Raw genomic sequence first — 23,201 nt, 5'->3', positions numbered from 1 at the left:
AGAAATATAATAAAATAATTTTTAAAAAAAATCTCCAAGTTCAAATGCAATAAAGTTTCAGTCTTAATAATTTTGGTATAAGTCCCTCAGCCTCCAATCCTGGAGATGGTGTCTCAGAAGTAGTTCTGTTGTCTCATCAAAGGGGAAAAAAACAAAAAAAAAACCAAACCAAAACAACACAAAACAAAACAAAAAAAACACCACAAAGTGTCCCAAGTTCAAATGCAATATAGTTTCAGTAAGTTTTTCAGCATGCAGGTGTAGTTCGGTTGTTGTCTCATCAGAGGAAGAGAGAAAAAAAAAGAGTCTGGAGACAGTTCTGTGAATGGCTATCTGAGGCTGTGGCTCACCTGCCCGCTGCTGTCAGCCTGCTGTTGCTGGAGGCTTTATTTATGCAGATCTCAGGAGTGAGCTTAACACTCACCTAGCCCCGCAGGCTTTGTTTGCTTAGAGTCCTCCTGGGTGCGACCGCCACTGCTACAAGCTTTCCCCTTTCCAAGCCACTGGGGGAGGTGACACTGCACCAGTTTTCTCAGGCCTGCGTGTTTATTTACAGTTCACATGGGAAGTGGGCCTTCCCCCATCTCCTGTGGAGTTTTCCTCCCACCGCCACTTTTACAAGCTTTCCCGCTCATGATTGCTGGGCATGTGCCACTGCTCCTGCCTTCTCCAGCCAGCTTGTTGTGAGGGATTTCCCCTCCCCTTTCTTCAGTGCTCTGGGCACCCTGCCCTCTTTGCTACGTGTCTTTTTTGTTGTTATTGCTTATTATTCAGGTTTTTTTTCTTTTTTACCCTGGGTGGGGGTCGGTCTGTCCAGGGGGCTATGCTGATCTGGCCCAGGGTTGTCTGTGGGAGTACCGTGTACCACTTAGCTCGCCTTGTCATCTGCATCTTCCTAAACCATCTGAGCGCTGGCATCAGGCGGCGGCCCAGGGGCCCTCCTGGTTTCTCCGTTTAATGTGAAGTGGAGATGGTATGCGCAGGCTGGAGGTGTGGAGGAGTCAAAGTTTTGCCTCTTCTCAGTGGTTTTTCCTGTAAGGTGTATCTCCAGCGTCTCTCCAAGATTTTACTTTAGGAGGCACACTTTCTGCTTCCTCCCTCTATTTGCCATCTTGGAATCGAGCCTTTTCTTAAAATAGTTTTACAGATTGGTATAAGCTCCAGATCAGATTAATTTGTGATAGTAAAGAATGTAATTTCACATACTTTCACTTCTGTAGTATATTAACAAGAAATTTCAGAGTATACATAGTTTGGTGTTTATTGGCAAGATCAATTTAGAAGCAACATTCAAACTATCCAGCTAGCAACCTCCACCCTATCTAAATTTTTATATCTGTAGCAGAAATTATTATACAAACAAACAGCTTTCTTTCAAAGGAACTCTCAAGCATAGTAATGTCAAATGGGGTTACATTTCTTAATATACAAAGTTCTTAATATAGAAAGGAAGTGGATATTTTAAAAGTTTTGGGTAAAGATGACTCTTACATTATATAAAAAAATAGATACATATCGCTTAATTCCAATTAGACTGGCAAAAATGAAGAAGAGTACATAGAATTCTAGCTGAGCACCAGTGGCTCACAGCTATAATCCTAGCTAGTCAGGAGGGAGAGATCAGGAGGATCACAGTTCAAGGTCAGCCTGGGCAAAAAGTGAGACTCTATCTTAAAAACAGCAACACATACAAGAAAGGGGGCTAATGGAGTGGCTCAAGTGGGAGAGCACCTGCCTTCAAGCATGAGGCCCTGAGTTCAAACCCCAGTACTGCCAAAAAGAAAAAAAATCTTTTATACTGTGGGAGAAATCTATTTGACATTAATTATCTCATAAAGTTGAATATTTGCATACTCCACAATCCAGTAATATAAGGACAAACACTTGCATGTATCATCAGGAGGTATGCATAAGAATATTTATATCAGCAATATTTATAATAATTTTAAAAGACTGGATCTGGCAGAGTGGCTCAAGTGGTAGAGTGCCTGCCTAGCAAGCGTGAGGCCCCAAGTTCAAAGCCCAGTACGGCATAAATAAATAAAAGAATCAGGGCCAAAAAAATATTTTTAAAGGCTGGAAACTACTCAACTATGTATCAATAAAAGAATAAATTGTGGTATATTCACATGATAGAATGTTATATACTACTGAAAATGAACAAACTATCATTACATACAACATGCATACATCTTAGAAATATAATGTTTAGTGAAAAGGGTAAATCCCTCAAAACTATATTTTAGATGACAGCATTTTATAAAGCTCAATACCATGCAAATTTAATGATATATTATTTTGGCATACATACATTTTTGATCAAACTAAAATTTTAAAACAAAACTGTGAGCTGAACATGGTGGTACACATCTGTAATACCAGCACTCTGAGACTGAGGCAGGAGAATCATGGGCTCAAAGCCAGTCTGGGCTTTGTACAAAGCAAGACTCTATCTCAAAACAAATAAACAAACAACAGCAATAACAAGAAAAACCCCAACTCCATAATGTAATGATAAGCACAAAATTTAGGATACTAGTCTTTCCTGTGGGCAGGAAGAAGAGATAGCAGAGAAACACAAAGGTAGATACAAATAACTAGGGAATTTTTTTAGTTCTTGGGTTGGGTAGAGGTCTATGAGTGTTCATTAGATTCTTTTTATTATTATTATTCATTTATTCACATGTGCATACATTGTTTGGGTCATTTCTCCCCCCCGTCCCCCATCCTCACCCTCTCCCCCTTTCTCCCCCTTGCTTCCAGGCAGAACCTGTTCTGCCCTTATCTCTAATTTTGTGGAAGAGAAGACATAAGCATAATAAGGAAGACAAAGTGTTTTTGCTAGTTAAGGATAGCTATACAGAGAGATTCCTAGCATTGCTACCATGTACAAATGTGTTACAACCCAAGTTGATTCATCTTTAACTGATCTTTACACTGGTTCTTGATTCTCTTCTCGTGTTGACCTCTGCCATTTTAAGGTTTCTGTATTAGCTCCTCTGGAGTGGGGACATCAAATGCTTTCATGTTTTGGGTTTTCTACCTATCCCCATACCTCCCGTATGCACTCTCCCCTTGTCATGTGACCCAAGTTCAACAACACTGCTGTATTTGCCCTAGATCTAAACTCTGTATATAAGGGAGAACTTACAATTTTTCGTCTTCTGAGCCTGGCTAACCTTGCTCAGAATGATGTTCTCCAGTTCCATCCATTTACTTGTGAATGATAAGATTTCATTCTTCTTCATGGCTGAGTAAAATTCCACTGTGTATAAACACATTTTCTTGATCCATTCATCAGTAATGGGGCATCTTGGTTGTTTCCATAACTTGGCTATTGTGAATAATGCTGCAATAAACATGGGTGTGCAGGTGCCTTTGGAGTAACCTGTGCTGCATTCCTTTGGGTATATCCCCAGGAGTGGGATTGCTGGATCATATGGTAGATCTATGTTTAGATTTTTAAGAAGCCTCCAAATTTTTTCCCAGAGTGGTTGCACTAGCTTGCATTCCCACCAGCAGTGTATGAGGGTTCTTTTTCTCCACATCCTCCATCTTTTTCTCCATCTCCACCTGTTGTTGGTGGTGTTTTTTATGATGGCTATTCTAACGGGTGAGGTGGAATCTTAGTGTGGTGTTGATTTGCATTTCCTTTATGGCTAGAGATGGTGAGAATTTTTTCATGTGTTTTTTGGCCATTTTAATTTCTTCTTTTGAGAAAGTTCTCTTTAGTTCAGTTGCCTATTTCTTTATTAGCTCATTGATTTTTGGGAGAGTTTAGCTTCTTAAGTTCCCTGTATATTCTGGTTATCAGTACTTTGTCTGATGTATAGTTGGCAAATATTTTCTCCCACTCTGTGGGTGGTCTCTTCAGTTTAGAGACCATTTCTTTTGTTGTGCAGACACTTTTTAATTTTATGAAGTCCCATTTGTCCATTCTTTCTCTTAGTTGCTGGGCTGCTATGGTTCTATTAAGGAAGTTCTTGCCTATACCAATTACTTCCAGAGTGATCTAATGCTACATCTCAAACTCCTAGAAAAACAAGAACAAGCAAATCCCAAAACAAGCAGGAGAGAAATAATAAAAAATAAGGGCTGAAATCAATGAAACAGAAACAAACAAACAAAAAAACCATACAAAGAATCAATGAAACAAAAAGCTGGTTCTTTGAAAAAATAAATAAGATTGACAGACCCCTGGCAAACCGACTAAAATGAGGAGAGAAAAAAACCCAAATCAGTAAAATCAGAAATGCAAAAGGGGAGATAACAACAAACACCATGGAAACCCAGGAAATCATCAGAGATTACTTTGAGAACCTATATTGTAATAAATTTGAAAATCTTGAAGAAATGGACAGATTTCTAGATACTCACAACCATCCAAAACTGAACCAAGAGGATATTAATCACCTGAATAAATATATAATACAAAATGAAATTGAAGCAGCAATAAAGAGTCTCCCCCACCCCCAACAAAGTCCAGGACTTGATGGATTCTCTGCTGAATTCTATCAGACATTTAAAGAAGAACTGATACCAACTCTCCTTAAACTGTTCCATGAAATAGAAAGGGAAGAAACACTACCCAACTCATTTTATGAAGCCAATATTACTCTCATCCCAAAACCAGACAAAAACACCTCCAAAAACGAGAACTATAGGCCAATTTCCTTAATGAACATTGATGCAAAAATCCTCAATAAAATAATGGCAAACCGCATCCAACAACACATCAGAAAGATCATCCACCATGACCAAGTCGGCTTTATTCTAGGAATCCAGGGGTGGTTCAACATATGCAAATCTATAAATGTAATACAGCACATTAATAGAAGCAAAGACAAAAACCACTTGATCATCTCAGTAGATACAGAAAAAGCCTTCAACAAAATCTAATACCACTTCATGATAAAAGTTCTAAGAAAACTAGGAATAGAAGGAATGTATCTCAACATTGTAAAGGCTATATATGAAAAACCTACAGCCAACATCATACTTAATGGTGAAAAACTGAAACCATTTCCCCTAAAATCAGGAAAGAGACAAGGGTGCCCACTATCCCCACTTCTATTCAACATAGTACTGGAATTCCTAGCCAGAGCAATTAGGCAAGAAGAAGAAATAAAAGGAATATAAATATGTAAAGAAACTGTCAAAATATCCCTGTTTGCAGATGAAATGATCCTATACCTTAAAGGCCCAAAAAACTCTACCCGAAAACTCCTAGACACCATAAACAACTATAGTAAGGTGGCAGGATACAAAATCAGCTTACAAAAATCATTAGCTTTTCTTTACACCAACAATGAACAAACTGAGAATAAATATATGGAAACAATTCCATTTACAATAGCCTCAAAAAAATGAAATACCTGGGAGTAAACTTAACAAAGGATGTGAATGACCTCTCCAAGGAGAACTACAAACCCCTGAAGAAAGAGACTGAGGAAGACTACAGAAGATGGAAAGATCTCCCATGCTCATGGATTGGTAGAATCAACATAGTAAAAATGGCTATACTACCAAAAGCAATCTACATGTTTAATCCAATTCCCATCAAAATCCCAATGACTTTCATCACAGAGATTGAAAAATCTACCCTAAAGTTCATTTGGAAACATAAGAGACCGCGAATAGCCAAGGCGGCAATACTCAGCAAAAAGAGCAATGCTGGAGGTATCACAATACCTGACTTCAAACTCTATTACAAAGCAATAGCAATAAAAACAGCATGGTACTGGCACAAAAACAGACATGAAGACCAGTGGAACAGAATAGAGGACCCAGATATGAAACCACACAACTACACTCACCTTATTTTTGACAAAGGTGCCAAAAATATACGATGGAGAAAAGACAGCCTCTTCAACAAATGCTGCTGGGAAAAGTGGTTATCCATCCGCAAGAAACTGAAACTTGATCCATATTTATCACCCTGTACTAGTTATCAACTCAAAATGGATTAAGGACCTTAATATCAGACCTGAAACTCTGAAGTTAGTACAGGAAGGAGCAGGAAACACTCATTAGATTCTTAAGCTTTATACTTAATATATGTGTTGCATAAATGCTTTGCATGTATTAAAAAGCAAATTTGTAAGAGATTCATCTAGCTCATCCTCACCTCCTTCAAGTGAGAAAATTAGAAAGCTTGTTCTTAACCTGTATGAAACAGGCAGCATAATCTCCTCAAATAAGGAATGAGACAGAGTTCTGAAAACAGAACCCCTCTCAAACCTACTGATAGATTTTTTCTTTTCCTTTTTGGGACAGGGTCTTGCCATGTAGTCCAGGTTAGCCTTGAACTCTCCATCCTCCTGCCTCAGTCTCCTAGGTGCTAGGATTTCAGGTATGTACCACTACACCCAGCCTCTACTGACAGATTTTAAAGAGCGTCATCAGTCTAGCAGAAGCAAATAGAATGTAAGTAAAACTAAGTCCATGTGAATTAAGTAATATTTCTCCATAACATGCTAATAAAAAATGGGGTGTGCAGAGGCTCTTATCTGCCAGTTGGGAAATATATTGTGATGATGTAGGCTGGAATCTTAGCATAACCAGGTGAGGTAAAAATTTCCAGAGATAACAGAACCAGAGACTTTTCAGGACAACTGGAATCAGAATAGAATACACAGGAGAAAATGAACAAAACACAAAAGGTAAATGAATGAATTCATTTATTCAACAAAAGTTTCTTTAGCATAGACTGTAGAGCAAGAAGAGGGAGAGAGATAATTAAGGTAATCTCCACTCTCAAGGAACTCACCTCTACTACTCAGGAAAAGACCTTCAATGTGTAAACAGAGGAGGAACTGCTACATAGAAACCATAAAGAAGTGTCCATACAGAGAAATAGGAAAAGGGAAGAATGGTTGGAGCAAGAACAATGCAGTTGAGCTGAAACAGTAGGGCACTTACCTAGCAAGTGTGAGGCCCATTCAAACCCAGTACCACTACCAAATTAAAAAAAAAAATGCAGTTGATAACTTTAGTAGTGAGGAAGATGACAATTTCACTATTAGGTCAAAGAATAATAATAAGTGGAAGCCTAGATGGGCGCCGATGACTCACATCTATAATCCTAGCTACTCAGGAAGCAGCGATTAGGAGGATCAAGGTTCAAAGCCAGTCCAGGCAAACAGTTCAAGAGACCCTATTTTGAAAAAAAACTATCACAAAAAAGGGCTGGAGTTGCTCAAGGTGTAGGCCCTGAGTTCAAGCCCCAGTACCACAAAATAAATAAACAAATAAATAAATGGAGCCTAAACACCAAAGTCAAAGTATTTTATCCCCCGAGATCCTGAAATAAGAAAAACGGAGAGAGAAATTTGCCATGGACCTGGAGAGAAGGGTGGGAAAAGTGGTGCCACAGTGTGTGTGAGATCACATTTACCGAGTACTTACTAGGTGCCAGACACTCTTCAAAAGGCTTCCTATGAATTGACCAACTTAATCCTCACAATATACTTACATTTTTGTTGGTATTATTATCATCATGTGATAAATGAAGATACTGAGGCCTATGAGGGTTAAGTAATTTCCCCAAAGTTATAAAGTTTTGAACCTGGGAGATCAGATTGCACAGACCCACACACTTGCCTACCATACTTGGTAGAAGAGGAGCTTCCTCACTAAAAGTTAGGGGAACAGTTGACCAGAACTGAGAATGCTGCTCAGTGACAGAATGCATGCTTAGCATGCTCAAGGCCCAGGGCTCAACTTCCACCACCAAAATAAAAACTTGCCACATAAAGCCATTAATGTGTAATTAATTACACATTAATTATTAGGATGAACTATATAAATTTAAATTTCTACCCCCAAGACACTGCTACACCTTGGTATCTTAAAAAGCTTTGTACTGGACACTAGGAGGGTAAAATATTGCAGAGGAACTAGTACAGAAGAACTGTGTCTGTGGGGCATGGTCATAGGAAAAACCTTTTTTTTTTTTTTGATCCCCCATGAGACAGAGACAGAAAGCTACTCAAGACAAGTCTTGGCAAAGTCTTCAATGTGTCATATAATAAACTGGTACACTTTATAGCCAATCTTAATACACATACATATTCATTCAAGTCTCTTTTTTCCCCCTTCTCAATAATTTAACAACTGACTAGATGGCTCATTTGGTTCAGCATCATGCTAATGAGGTAAAATTGATGGTTTAAATCTTTTTTAAACCATCAATGAACTGCACTCCTAAACTTAGTGAATGTGAGCTGTGAAACAACCCAGAGAAATTGTGTTTGGTTCACAAGTCTATCAGCATTACACAAGACAATGCTTTACAGAGTGTCAGAACCTTCATCTTTGTACTCAAGTACAACACATTAATTTTCACAGAGAACAGCAAAGGTGATTCATTTAATGTCTCACAATAGATCTCTGGGACAATCAAGTATAGATAGTTGGAAGATTCAATACGTTGTTATTTATTCACATTGACCCTACCTATGTTATATTGTCCAACCTCATGATACAGAATCCAACTAATCCATCTTGCTTTTATATAGCCAAAATAATTAATTAATTAATTAATTAAAATAGCAGCAGATCAGTTTCCAATTGCTTATGGAAAAACTCTTACCTAAGGACAAACTAATGAAAATAAACTCAATTTCAACATAAACATGTAAATTTAATGCTTAGAATAAAGTGTCTGAAGCAAATTATGCAATTCATCAAGTAAAAGAAACCTACAAAGCAGTAACAGTTTTATTTAACAGGTGCTGTGGCTCAGCAAACTAGATCCAAATTTTTAAAGTTTACAGACATCTTACAAGGCCACAACAGTAAGGGAAGCTTCTCCTAATTATCCAAAGATATTCAGAGCAAAGGAAAAAGATGGTGAAGAATAAGGTTAATATGAAAACTTATCACAGAATCAGAATGAGGATAAATAAATCTTCAATCTCAATTGAAAACAAAATGGCTGAAATTATAACAAGAGCAAATAAGATTTTTTTAAATGGAAATTTGTAAAGAAAATGTGCAGTTTTGGCCAGGTACTGGAGGCTCATGCCTCTAATCCTAGCTACTCAAGAGGCAGAGATCAGAAGAATTCTGGTTTGAAGCCAGCTTGGGGAAACGGTTTGAGAGACCCTATCTTGAAAATAACCAACACAAAAAAGGGCTGGCAGAGTGGCTAAAGTGGTAGAGTACTTGCCTAGCCAAGTATGAAGCCCTGAGTTCAAATCCTGTAACACTACCACCAAAAAAGGGAAATGTGCAGTTTTGATATCCAATATTTCAAAGTAAGTATATGCTAAAAGGGCATACATTTAAATTCTTTCCAAAGTAGATTAAACAGATATAAATGCTATAGAAATAGGGAGAGTGGAGAGAAAGGAATGAAGAGCAGGAGAAGAAAAGAGGGAGAGTAAGTTAAGTGGCAAAGTGCAAACTATGGAAGAAGACTGTCTAGGTTTAATTGCTACCTCTGCTACTCAGTATCTACGTGAATTTTGCAAGTTTCTTAATCTCTCTGTGCCCAAGTTTTCTCACCAGTAAAATGGGATAAGAGAATTTACTCAAAAAGTTGTTCCAAGAATTTTATGAGTTAATATATAGAGAGGGCTTTTGTAGTACCAGGTATATAATAAGACCACTATGTAAATATTATTATACTTCTGAATAAAAGATATCTAAAGCCAAGCATGGTGGCACATGCCTGCGGTCACAGCATTTGGGAAGCTGAGGCAGGAAGATTGAGAATTTGAGGCCAGCCTGGGCTACATAGAGAGACCCTTATCTCAAAAAACAACGACAACAAACAAACAAACAAAAAAACCCTGAAGATTAACATCAGTGGTGATATTTAAGTTGATATTTAATCTTTTATCCAAAATCCTTGGGGTTAAATGTGTTTCTGAATTTTATTTTATACTGTTGTATTTTAGGTGTTATCTATATTTTACTTAACATGTGGTATCCTAGGCAGCAGCCCTTAATCAAATACACTAATATTTCTACAATGAAATTTATCAATAGGCATACCAAATAGAAAAAATGAAGATTTAAAATAGACTATGTCAGTTCCGATCTGATTTTGCCATCAAATGAATTAAGAAAAAATTGGGAGGGGTGGTTTTGGAATTACAGATAAGTGATTATAAAGCTGTATCTATACAGAGCCATAAATCTTATATTAAATGATAGAATAATCATCATGGGATATATAAGGCAATGGTGATACTAAATGATAAACCTTTCTGAAAACATAAACCTTTCAGCAAACCTAATCATTTTCTCTTAAGAAAAAATAGTGTAGACAAAAAAGGAGAAAAAAAAAGAAAACAAAGAAAAAAGTATATACATAGTTATCATATGAGCTGTTACCTGGCTCACACCTGGGTGACTTTATGTAGTGTAAATTCTTCACAATGCCTGGAATCACTCCCTAAATGTTCCCATGATTATTTCAGATCTCTGTTAAATGCTACCTCTTCAGAGAGGCTTCCTTGATCAATTTAAAATTCAGGTGGGAGGTGTACACACACAGAAACTCTCTTTTCTTTTTCTTCTTAGCACTCATCATTATCTAGCGTTATATTATATATTTGCTTAATATCTGTCTTACTTTCATAGACAGGAAACTCCATGAGAGCAGAGACTTCATTTTGTATAAGCATCTAGAACAATCTCTGGCAAAGAGTTAATTAACAAATATTGCTCAATAAATGATTCAAGAATAAGGCTGACTGATGAACAGAAAAGGGATCCAAGAACTTGTCCTGATAATGCAGGTTGCACCGACTTTCCAGAAGAAAGTTCAAGGCAAAAAATATATATATATCATCTAAATATCAGCCACACTATGCTTATATAATATGTCTATTCAATGAATTCAAAAATAGTAATTAAAACATCTCTTCATACTATACATACTTAAATATTGATTTACTATCTAGGAAGTAAAAATTAATCACTACATTTATATTTAATAATTAATCTTGTTTGGAATTTAAGTAGACAGGAAATATACTCAAAAGATAAAAGTAATTACTATAACTCACAAAATATTAAAGAACTTACCTTGCATTTTTTCATTTGGATTATTGTCTCGATTTTTCCCTGACACATTTTGCTCACCATAGAACTAGAAGTTCTACTGATCTTCATCTAAAATGCTACTGCATTAGGTTAGAAAAATGGCTTGGACTAGCCTCAGATGACAGTTGCATCTGGCTGTATGTATGTGTTTATGTAGTCTTGAGCCAGGTAGTAAAATAACAACAAACTGATATCCTAAAGGAAGCAAGCAAAGGAGTTTTGCAGTCACCATAAAATGTGCAACAAATTTCAATAGTGCGTTCCAGTTCAGATAGACCTACCCTTTGGAAAGTCCCAGTTCTCCTCTCCATATCTAATTTCATCTACATGCTAGTTCTGCTATCCGATTACTTTTCTTTTTTCTGAATTGTTTTTAAAGAGAAGGAAAGAAAAGATGCAAATAAGAAATTAGGACACCTCTTGGCAAACTAACTGCCACTTTCAAATGACTATACTGGTAAACCCACAAATTGACATTCCATTATGGTAAACTTGAGACAATAGTATCATTTCAACATTTGTTATTTTTAGTTTTCTAATTTTTCTCTCCATTACTCTTAACTGGAAGAAGAAACAAAAACAACAAAAAAAGAATACTTTAGTGCTCTTTGTGATGTTATACGCCCGTAATTCCAACACTCAGGAGGCTGATGCAAGAGGATTTCAAGTTCAAGGCAAGCCTGAGCTACATAGCAAGACCTTATCTAAAAACAGACAAAACAAACCTCTACCAACACTTTGATGGCTTTAAATTGTTATCCCAGTTCAAATCCCAGTACCAGCCAGGCACCTGTGGCTCACACCTATAATCCTAGCTACTTGGGAGGATGCATTCAGGAGGATTAAGGTTTGAGGCCAGCCTGGGCAAATAGTTCATGAGACCCCCATCTCCAAAATAACCGTAGCAAAATGGACTGGAAGTGTAGCTCAAGTGGTAGAGCACATGCTTTGTGAGCATGAAGCCCCGAGTTCAAACCCCAGTCCCACCAAAAAAGTAAAACAAAACAAAAATCCCAGTACCACCAAAAACCAAACAAAATCAAATAAACAAAACAAAGAAACTCTTGTTATCCAAGATTCTGCAACAATTTTCTATTAAATTTACTTGATAAAAATAATGGAAACTGAGACCATACATGTTTCCAACAAGAAGTGGAATAAGACAAACTGGTATGCACATCTGGGCCAGGTGCCACTAATCAATGACAACAGGATGGGAGGAGGGCCAAAAAGATGAAACCACACAAGTGATACCAAAAACAGATCAGAGGTTCATAGTTATGTAAAATGTGACAGATGAGATCAGCTTAAATAATTAGTGGTCTTTTTCTTCTCAAATTGCATATTATCAAGTGAGCTTCATCTGAATAACACATTTTGGAGTACTATAGGTAGGAGGATGAGGATTGATTTTCCCCAGCTCTACACCCTCCATAGAGAGAGCCCTGTTTACCTGCTTATGAGAACTGGTTCAATATCATATTAGCATTTAAGAAATAAACTAAAAGGTCCACTTCATTAACTCCCACATCAACAAAGAAAAAGCAGTGAAAATTCAAGATTGCTTGCATAGTTTGTTTCAGGGCACAGAGGACTCTCTCATGCTTCTGACCTTGTCTTCAAGTCCCTAAACTAGAATAAAACTAGATAAATGCCTGAGGAACCACTTCGCACCCTAAACACGTGCAAACTTTGTTCAACAGAACGTTTTGCTGCCAAAATGGTGTTGGCAGAAGTTTGGAGCAAAGGCCCGCAGGCTGCATGATTTGCTGGCACCAGAGAGCTTAAAAATCTTAACATAACACTGCTGAGTTTAGGAACTACCAATTCACTTGGGACTCCTTCTCCAACTTTGACTTGAGAAAGATGAAAGTTGTCATAGAGACTTTATTAACATTTTATCTTCTATCCAGAAATTTGATTTCCCACTCCTGATTGTCATTCCTCTATATTCCTCAGTGGTTGTATTTACACAGTAAATCAAATGCAGTCTATTTTGAAGTTAACATACATTCAATTTTATTGGGCTACTTGGACAAGGGGCACAGAGAGAAGAACTGTAAATATAGAAAATCAATTATGACAAAGTTCTACATGATCCAATTAGCCCCCACATATCACAATTTATATTCTCAAAAATGTGAGAGAAATTAAGATTATAGAATTTTCTGTAAATTCCTACCATTTGACATCTGGTTCAGCTTGTCTTCTCACTTCTCTAAGTTTGAGTGGTGGTAGTTTACTTGTACTTGTATAGGAAAGCCAAGAAAGAAGTCAAGAAGAGTTCTCAACAGAGTCAACAATAAAGTCCTATTGGAATCTTCATAAACTTTTTTTCTGTTTGAGGAAAAACTGAACTTGAATTTAAAAAATGCAATCAGAAGCCAGGCACCAGTGGCTCATACCTATAATCCTAGCTACTTGGGAAGTAGCGATCAGAAGGATTGTGGTTCGAAGCCAGCCCAGGCAAATAGTTCAAGGGACATTATCTGGCCTGGCACCAGTGGCTCACACCTGTAATCCTAGCTACTCAGGAGGCAAAGATCAGGAGGATCATAGCTTGAAACCAGCTGGGCTGGTTTCAAATATTTTGAAAAATATTTTTCGAAACCCTATCTCAAAAAAAACTTCACAAAAATAGGGCTGGTGGAATGGTTCAAGGTGAAGGCCCTGAGTTCAAGCCCCAGTACTGTTAGAAAAAAAAAGAGAGAGACTATGGAAAATACTCAACACAAAACAGAGTTGGTGGAGTGGCTCGAGTGGTAGTCTGTTTAGCAGGTGTGAGGGCCAGAGTTTAAACCCCAGTGCCACCAAAAAAGAAAAAAAAAAAAAGTCAGAGCAACTTTAAACTTAAAAATGCTTGATATACATTAAGTATTGAGAAACTATGGTTTTGTTAAGTTATACTGCACTATATAACAATATTATATAGCGACCACATTTAAAGATGCTACTTGATTATACAGCATTTAACATTTTTTGAAACTTTTTTTTTCCTTAGTAGCTCCATGTATTTTATTAATGTCTCTGTTAGCATTTTTGTTTTTCCTCCTCTAGGACCTCCCAAGTGTTCTAATTCTCAGCTCCAACTTCATATTTTCTTCAGCTTCTAATCTCCATAATACAGATGGAAACATTTAGGACAAAACATTTTTTTGGGATATGAAGTTACAGAAGACTGCAGTTTTAAAGATATTTATATAGTAGTGCTGCCACCTAAAGATGAGGTGAATAAAAAAGTAACTCAAAGATCCATCAGTCTTAAGCCAGTCTCAAATATATTCTCACCTCTAGTTAGGCCTTATTAAGCATTTTGTTGTTTTAAGTATGAAAGTTGAGTTGTTTCACAACTTATTACTGACCTGTCATTTTTCTATGACACATAATTTGAAACTCAAATCCTTTAGAGTTCTCTGATTTTTCTCAGCCATTAACCATTGCCAGTATATGAGGGGCATCAAAAAATACCTTGAGGAAAACAACTAAGAGATTTCTGGTTTAGGGTATAAAGGAGTTGATAAACATAGGCTCTCTTCTTTGTTACAGGCTCCTTAAAACTCTGGATAACTGATTTACAATTTAGTAACTCAAATTTTCTCTTCTATAAAATGGGATTAATCACACCTCATTCCTACTTTGCTCAGAGGCTTCACTAGACAAACTGTTGGAAGATTGAGTTTAAAAGTCTACAATGGGACTGGTAGAGTGGCTCAAGTTGCAGAGCCTACCTAGCAAGCCAAAGGCCCAGAGTTCAAACCCCAGCATCCCAGCATCATTAAAAAAAGTCTCCTACTGCCTAAGAAAAGGGTATGTTGTGGTGTATTAGCAAAGTAACTTCAAAATAAAATATAGTCAGTATTTAAGTTTGGCCAGTGTCTGTTACTTCTTGGAGATCTATTTAATCGCAAAGATAGTGAGGCAGTTTTCTGTTTATTTTGCACATCATTCATTATTAGCTCATCCACAGTAGCTCCATGTATTTAGTGTTGCAGGATTGAAATGTGACAGCATACATGGCAAGGAAAAGTTACTGTGCACCAAAAATCTTGTTAAAATAGGTAAGATTTCAAGAAAACTGTCTTAAAAGACATTTTATAGTTTTGTATTTTCGCCCTTGGTTAGCAATTTATGAAAATTAACTTGGCCCTTTTACTCTGTCCCTTTCAGTCCAAGGACGCATAAATAATATTTATCAGGGTTTTGTCCTTAGTCACAGTCCCTCAAAGGGGCCCAGCTTCACCTACAGTGCGTGGGAGGCTGGGCAGCAGCCCCATACTTCCTGTCAAGGATTCCTGGAGCTAGACCCAACGCGGTCTGGCCTTTATTCTTTACGCTAATTCTGCCCGTCCAGCCCCTCTCGGCGGGTGTCTGAAGGCCAAGGTAAGACCCTCCCGGGAGATGAAAGGCCCATTGACTCCAGAGAAACAGGGGCGGAGGGAAGGGGCGTGTGGCGAGGTGGTGGCTGCAGCCGCAACGACGCAGAGGGCCCTAAACTGGCGCTGGCGCAGGCCCTTCAGGGTTCTATCCCGCCTAAGCCTGACCAAGGCCTTCAGAAGGCCAACGAGGGATGAGTCCCCTTAGGGCTTTCAGACGGTAAAAGAAGTGCAGCCAAAATGGTCCCAGACAGGTCCCTCTTCAGACGCGTCCCAGGGCCTGGGCCGCGGGATGTTGTCGCGCCAACGGCCGAGGGGGCGCGCTCACGCGCGCGAGCGAGATGAAAGGCGCGCGCTCGGCAGCCGCCAGGGCTGCAACAGAAACGCGGAGACGCGAGAGCGCACGGCGCGAGCCACGGAGGGGGTGGGGAGCGCGAAGCGCGCGCTGACGTCGCCGGGAGTCACGCACTGAGCGCCGGGTTACGCGCCGACGTCTGGCTGCCACGACTTGCCGGCGGCGGCGGCGGCGGCGGCGGCGAGCGGATTCCGCAGGGGAAGGAGGAGGAGGAGGGAGAGCCAAGGGGGCTGTGAGTGAGCGGGAGAAGCAGGGTGTGAGCAGGGCTTGTCCGCGGGAGGGAGAACGAGCGAGAGCCGAGCCAGCCATCCGAGCCGCTGCCTCCTCCTCCTCCCCTCGGCGTCCCGCCCCCGCTAGCCAGCCAGCCCTCCTCCCTGCTCAGCCCGCAGAGCCGGAGTGAGGCGCAGCTCGGCTCGCGCCGCTGTCCAAGACAGGTGTGCGCGCGCGCGCCCTCCTCCCTTCCCCTCCCCCCTTCCTCGCGCCTGCCTCGCGCGCGCCCTCCCTCCCTCCAGCCTGCGCCCTCCCTCACCTGCGGCAGGACAGCGCCCGCCCGCCCGGGTAAGCCCCTCGCGACCTTCCTTGCTGGCACTGCCACTGCCACTCGTGGTGCTGCCCACCCCGTCCCCTCTAATTGCCCTCTCAGCCTAGGAATAATTACTGTACCACTGTAGACATCCCCGCACCCCCCTCCCGGGGAACTAAGCAGTGCAGCAAAGCTCCCCCCCACCCCACCTTTGCCTGGCAGAGACGAACGAATGAACCCCCTCCCACCTCCGAGAAAAAAGAAATACTACCTCTGCAGGCGCTGGAGACCGTCAGTGATGCAGTTTTCTTAGCAATCCCTGAGACCATCCTTGCCGCGGGGCCTGGGACAGTGCGCTAGACGTGGCCGATACTGCCTGCACGACAACCCTGGAAGGAGGGTTCTATAATTTAGACTCCACTACCAACCCCTCCTCTCTTCTGCTCAGCCCCCATCCCTAATTGCATACACTCCCCCAGGATACGTTGTTAGAAAGGGATTTAAAAAAAAAACCGTAAAGCAAAATAACACATACACAAAATCGGTGCTGACATCGCAGATGTGGCCAGGCCCAAGGATGGGTGGCGCGAACATGGCATTTTTACTGCCCCACAGCGCTAGGTCAGCTCAACAGACTCCTCTGCCTTTGTCCGGGGGCAAAAGGAACGGATGTGAAGCTAGAGGGTCCTCCCTCGGAGCGACAGCGGGCCTCGGAGGCCGGTTATGATGTTTGTAGGGAAGGGACCCCACAGATTATCTGCCTTACACCTGAACTTTGGTAGAGGCCCCGAGACAGCGGCTGGGTAACTTACTTTGGTTCGTAGTTGTCGACCCCTGAATAAATGCCACCTTCCTTTGCGTTGTCTCTACGGGACGCTTGAGGTTCTGCTTCGTTCTGATCTGGGCCCCTTACGTTTCTGTCGGGCCAGGAGGTTTTGGACAGCTTTTCCGCAGCGGTATCTGCTTGTGTCCCCTGTCCTTGGAAGAAAGGTCTCAGTGCTTTACAATAGGGCGGATTTGGTTGGATTTGGTTTGACATCTTTTGGTAGTCTGTCGGAAAGGAAAGGAAATTTGTGGATTCTTCCAAGACCCCTTTTGCCCCCGCCTAAATGACTTAAGCGAATTGTGGCTTTGGAAATTGGGGTGTTGACTAGAGTATGGAGAGAATTGCTGATTTCATTTCTTTGAGTACAGTTCTAGTAAAACCATTTAAGTTTAACCCAGAAGAGAGAGCTTTTGACATTTGAATCGGTTCTGTTTGGACCATTGGGGTACATAAAATACTGGGCTATCTGAATCTTCAGTGGAATTTAGAATGTGTGCTAAATTTATTTAACTCTTCTGCAGATGTTTAAAATGAAAACATTTGGGACATGTGAAGATTATATCACATGAATTTTAAATGTTTTATATCTTTAATCCTAAACATTAATATAGCATTGGAGAAGCATAATTTTAAAAAATAGGTGAGCTATAGAAAGGGGCCGTGCTTTTTAAAAATGATCTGTGAAAATGCTGGTACTGAGATGATGTTATTGTGAGATGATGGTGGTGTTAAATGTTAAGATGTATTTGACAGTTTCCCTTAATTTTCCTGGTAGATAACCATTAGCAAAAAAAAAAAAAAGTATTTCTTTCACTTTGAACATTTGCAGTACATCATTTTGGTTAGTTTTAATAGTTTGGGTATTGAAAATAATTGTCTGGTTTAACCCAGACAACTTAAAAAAAGTTCTGATGTTCTCTTTTATTTTGGAAATTTGTGTTTGTAAAATCTCAATCAACATATTTGTATCTGTTGATAACTCTATAATCAAAAGGGTTTACTACACAGAGGTACATATCCTCTCCCAAGTTTATAAGTATATATTGATTTTTACTTAAAAAAAGCTGAATGAGGTTATTTCAGAATCACCTGTAGTTTAGGCTGAGGGAAATTGAGGCTTTTTACCTTCTTGTTCTGCCTAATGTCTGTTTGCTTGTGCAAAATTTTTTGTGGTTAAGGGTTTATGTTAAGTACATAGTGGGATTAAAAATAAAGCAGTCTTGATTCTCATCAAAATGTGTGTGTAGTTAATATAAGGATTTTTAAATTAATCAAATTTTGAGGGAAAAGGGAGTATTTTTAATGATTTTTAATTAACATGGATATTTTGCTGCATATTTGCTGCATATATTTCGTTTCCTTTTTGTCTTTCCTACATTGTAATGAAATTATTAAGTTTAGTTTTACGATATTTGTTTTAAAATATTAAATTCAAACAGCTAAACACTAGGTTTTTCATTCATCAGTTAGTATTTTGTTTAGGTACTTAACAAATAGCTCGAAGCCTTTTTACATCCACAAATTTTCTTAAGGATCTTCAACATTAGGATGCAGAAATTCTACTTAAAGTTCTAACCTTTTTGTTTTAAGACTTTTTTCTGCGAGTTAATATTAATTCTTCCCAGACTGCCTTTTAAGACTACTGTACACTATAGTCTAAGGAAAGCCATCTTTTACCTCCTACCCTACGAAAAACCCCACACCAGCTTGTCCTGAAATTAACTCTCGTTTGAGTAGTAAAAATATACTATCTAGTTTATCATTGAATTGTTTTGGAAAAGGGATTAGTTTTGTTTGCTTTTTAATACATATGTAAAGAAGGAGAGAAGCTGAACTATTGGAGCAGAAATTACATATATTAATGAATAGTATAGAATAAGTACATATTTACACGGAGAGTTCTAGGTCTCAGTTTGTTGATTTTCACTTAAAATTCCCATATTAAGTGTACAAATGATATTTAATGTGCGTTCTGTCTAGAAACTTCATCAGTTGCCTCTGCGCTGGGGGACTAAGGAGTCAATTCTTGCGTTAGTTGCTTTTTCTAGAAAATCAGGACATTCTCAAACTCAAACCCCTTCAGAGCCCCTAGACATAAATGTTTGGGACAGAGGGTAAGAAATTTAGACTGTGAAGTTGGCCCAGGAAGGCAGGCAGTTTGGAGCCTGAGACTTCTATTCCTGTTGCAGTGATCATCCTTATCCCCACGGAAGAATGGCAGGGACTGGCAGGTGCGCTCTCTCATCAAAATCTCATTGGCTTTTTTCCTGCTTTGAACTCTTAGAGAGCTAGGGTTTGGTTCATCTCAAAGGAAACCCCTGAGGAAGAGCAGCACCCTTTCTAGACCGGAATTTACCCGATCTTAGCCTCAATTTACAAGTGAGAGACTAACACTTGCCCGATAAGCTGCCATTCAGCCTTTTTGTTCCTGGAGTGGCAGGGTCTATCCAGGGTCCTGATCGCTACTGGGTGAGCCTGGAGGAGCCTCTGCTTCTTCACACGTTATTTTTGCGTGGTAGGAAACACTCCAAAAGTTCATGCATCCCCTTCCCAACAGACTTAGAGATGGAGGAGGAAGTGCAGAAAACTCAGCACTGAAGGAGTCCTATGCTTCCAAATTAAGAAGTTCTTTGTGAGGCCCAGGGCACGGGTTTCTGACTCTCAGAGTGAGCCTCCCTTTCTGGGAGCCATTTCAGAGACCACTGGACCACCGTTGCATGGTTTTGAAGCGGTTTACAAGACTACTCCAGTTTGCTTTTTGGTGGCGAGGGGTCTTTGCAGTGTTTCTTCCTCTTAGTGGGAAGTAGCCTGGAACTGAAGTAGCAAGTGATGAGTACAATAGTTTGGGGGTGTGGGGAGGAGGAAAAGAAAAAAAGTCATGAATACCTCACTAGCAGGTAGGTTTTCCCAAAAAGTGAAAAGCTGAATTAAGAGCTTTGAGAGCTCAGGCATCCACAAGGCATATTCCCCTAAACTGTTCTTGGTTTCTTGATTGTCCTCCGTTTTTGGCAACCATGCAGTATTCATTTGTTTCTGGAGCTAATAGCAAGGAAGGCAAGTCTCTTTACATTTAGGAAGATGTTCAGTGGGAGTCTTACTCTTAGGATGGGACAGCAATCCATGTGGAAAAAGCCAGGGGTGAGGCTGCCTGATCTGTATCCTCTCAACCCTCTGTAGAAGGTGAAGGGGAGAAGAGCGGTGTTGTTGGGGTCCTCCAGAGTAGGCCTTGGCTTTGCCACAGCTGCCAGGGCTGCACACTGCAGTAAGAGAGTATGAACATTCACTACCTAGGAATTGGAAAATAGGCCCTATCTTATGCATCCGTTCTAGGAAGAAACAAACTGATTATTCCGGAGCCTCATCTTTACTCTGGAGCCCCTTTCTGTGACCACAAAATACCCCTTTTAGCTGTCACTGTCCAAAGACTCATTGGTTAATTAATGATTGTTAATATAGCTAGCTGTACAAAATACAGCGATCATTTAATATTTTACCTTTTGGGGAGTGGGGATTTTTCCTTGATACTTAGGAGCTTTTAGGAGAAAGTAAAAGGGGCGAGTGAACCTGCTTTAATGAATCCCGTAAGGAACTGCGTTTCCCAGGAAATTCCTGACATTTTTAGCTCATGAATTTCCGAAAGCTTGCTTGGTGTTCTCCATTCTGGGTCCTTCCAGACAGGAATAAGAGTGGGCTAGGGTCTGAATGCTCGGGAGGGCCTGGTTCATCTGCAGAGCTGGCTGTCAACCCAGGCTGGTCTCACCCCTAAGCAGGGTGCCCCCCTTCCCTAAATCTTGGAAGGAGGAGGGGAGACAAGCAGGCAATCGCGGTCCCAAGAGGGGCTGGTTGCAGGTCTTTTTGGGTGAGTGTGAGGTTTCTTTTTGATTATTTGGTAGTAAAGGCAGAGCCTGCGGGAATAGGCACTGCGGGCACCCCAGCCCTGGTGCGGCTACTCTCCTCGGCTCGGCCTCCCCCGCCGGTGAGTGCGCCCGCCCGCCTGCCCGCCCGCCCGCCCGACTGTGCGGGGCTGCGGTTGGGGGGAGGGGGGAGTGGGATCATCTGAGGCCAGAGCCGCTGCCGTGCGCAGGGAGGGGAGCGGAGGGAGAGGGGAGGGACTGGCTAGGTGTCTGCTGCTCCGCGCCACTGCTGCCAGCGCCCCGTCCTCACCCCCAGCAGCCCCCTCTGCAGCTAAGGGTTACCACCACACTACCTCTTTTCCTCGCCTGCCTCTGCGGCCAGGGCGCTGCGGTAGGAGACAACCCAGCCGGGGGGCGGGCGGGCCTGTCTGGGTTTGGGTCTGAGTCTGGCTGAGGCCCGCATGGAAGGGGGTGGCTGTGACTCGGTGTCCCCTCTGCAGCAGCGGTCTCTACCGTGCTGCGCAGCCCATCTCCTCCCTCCCCCATCCTCTCTGGGGTCACTGGAAAGCAGAGCTCAGGCCCGCACCCAGTGTTTAGTATGGCAGACCCCTTTTTACCCTAGTCCCCCAACTTCCCAGGCCAAGGCTGCTTAGGTTTTGCCCAACAGCGACAGCCACGGTGGTGATGATGGTGGTGGTGCTGGTGGTGGTGGCAGTGGCTGCGGTGGCAGTAGAGCTGCGACGCGGCGCGTCCCGCTCCCCCCCACCCCCCAGCGAGGGGTGTAGGGTGAAGGCCAGCGGGTGGGCGCCGCCTGGCGGGCGGGGGTAGGGGCCCGTGAGAGGGCTGGCATGGGGAGGGGGCGCAGGTCACGTGCTGGCGGGCGGGTGGGTGCGTACAGTAGGGCGCCCTGCTACTGTACTGGGGAGTCAGTGCCCTGTTACCGGGTCTCGTCTGTCTCGTCTCTCCCGCAGATCTCGCGAGAGTGGCTGACTGGCTGTGGGGGTTGCGGCGGCAGCAGGCGGAGCCGGGGAGGGAAAAGCAGCGGCGGCTGAGGCGACTGAGGCGGCGGGCGGAGCGGCAGGCGGCGGCGCGGCGGCGCGGCGGCGGAGCGCAGCATCATGGCGGACCGAGACAGCGGCAGCGAGCAGGGTGGTGCGGCGCTAGGCTCGGGCGGCTCCCTAGGGCACCCAGGCTCGGGCTCAGGCTCCGGCGGGGGCGGTGGTGGCGGCGGGGGCGGCGGCGGCAGTGGCGGCGGCGGCGGGGCCCCGGGGGGGCTGCAGCACGAGACGCAGGAGCTGGCCTCCAAGCGGGTGGACATCCAGAACAAGCGTTTCTACCTGGACGTGAAGCAGAACGCCAAGGGCCGCTTCCTGAAGATTGCTGAGGTGGGCGCCGGCGGCAACAAGAGCCGCCTCACTCTCTCCATGTCAGTGGCCGTGGAGTTCCGCGACTACCTGGGCGACTTCATCGAGCACTACGCGCAACTGGGCCCCAGCCAGCCGCCCGACCTGGCCCAGGCGCAGGACGAGCCACGCCGGGCGCTCAAGAGCGAGTTCCTGGTGCGAGAGAACCGCAAGTACTACATGGATCTCAAGGAGAACCAGCGCGGCCGCTTCCTGCGCATCCGCCAGACGGTCAACCGGGGGCCCGGCCTGGGCTCCACGCAGGGCCAGACCATTGCGCTGCCCGCGCAGGGGCTCATCGAGTTCCGTGACGCTCTGGCCAAGCTCATCGACGACTATGGAGTGGAGGAGGAGCCGGCCGAGCTGCCCGAGGGCACCTCCTTGACTGTGGACAACAAGCGCTTCTTCTTCGATGTGGGCTCTAACAAGTACGGGGTGTTTATGCGAGTCAGTGAGGTGAAACCCACCTACCGCAACTCCATCACCGTGCCCTACAAGGTGTGGGCCAAGTTCGGACACACCTTCTGCAAGTACTCGGAGGAGATGAAGAAGATCCAAGAGAAGCAGAGGGAGAAGCGGGCTGCCTGCGAGCAGCTCCACCAGCAGCAGCAGCAGCAGCAGGAGGAGACGGCCGCTGCCACCCTGCTATTGCAGGGCGAGGAAGAAGGGGAAGAAGATTGATCAAACTGAATGGAAAACACACACACATGCATACACACATACACACACACACACACAGCCACATACACAGAAAATATACTGTAAAGAGAGAGAAAATAAAAAGTTAAAAAGTTAAAAAAAAAAAAAAA

The 23,201-nt window shown here is 42.4% G+C and overlaps 1 protein-coding gene across 5 annotated transcripts; it reads left to right on the top strand.

The window, feature by feature from the left end:
- Positions 1–15,353: 15,353 nt before the first annotated feature.
- Positions 15,354–23,201, top strand: Pura (purine rich element binding protein A). Of its 5 annotated transcripts, none has more exons than XM_074076850.1 (2): positions 15,354–15,438; positions 21,961–23,201. In XM_074076850.1, the coding sequence occupies exon 2, from the start codon at positions 22,108–22,110 to the stop codon at positions 23,071–23,073; it is 966 nt and encodes a 321-aa protein (XP_073932951.1). In that variant the 5' UTR covers positions 15,354–15,438; positions 21,961–22,107; the 3' UTR covers positions 23,074–23,201. The 5 variants fall into 5 exon arrangements, with proteins under 5 accessions (XP_073932951.1, XP_020012887.1, XP_020012885.1 ...); XM_020157298.2 differs by lacking the exon at positions 15,354–15,438 and adding an exon at positions 15,937–16,220; XM_020157296.2 differs by lacking the exon at positions 15,354–15,438 and adding an exon at positions 15,937–16,344.

The sequence above is a fragment of the Castor canadensis genome, chromosome 6 (assembly GCF_047511655.1).
Source record: "Castor canadensis chromosome 6, mCasCan1.hap1v2, whole genome shotgun sequence".
NCBI lineage: Eukaryota > Metazoa > Chordata > Mammalia > Rodentia > Castoridae > Castor > Castor canadensis.
Note: the sequence above shows the minus strand (reverse complement) of the source record. Positions and strands in the feature narration are given on the sequence as shown.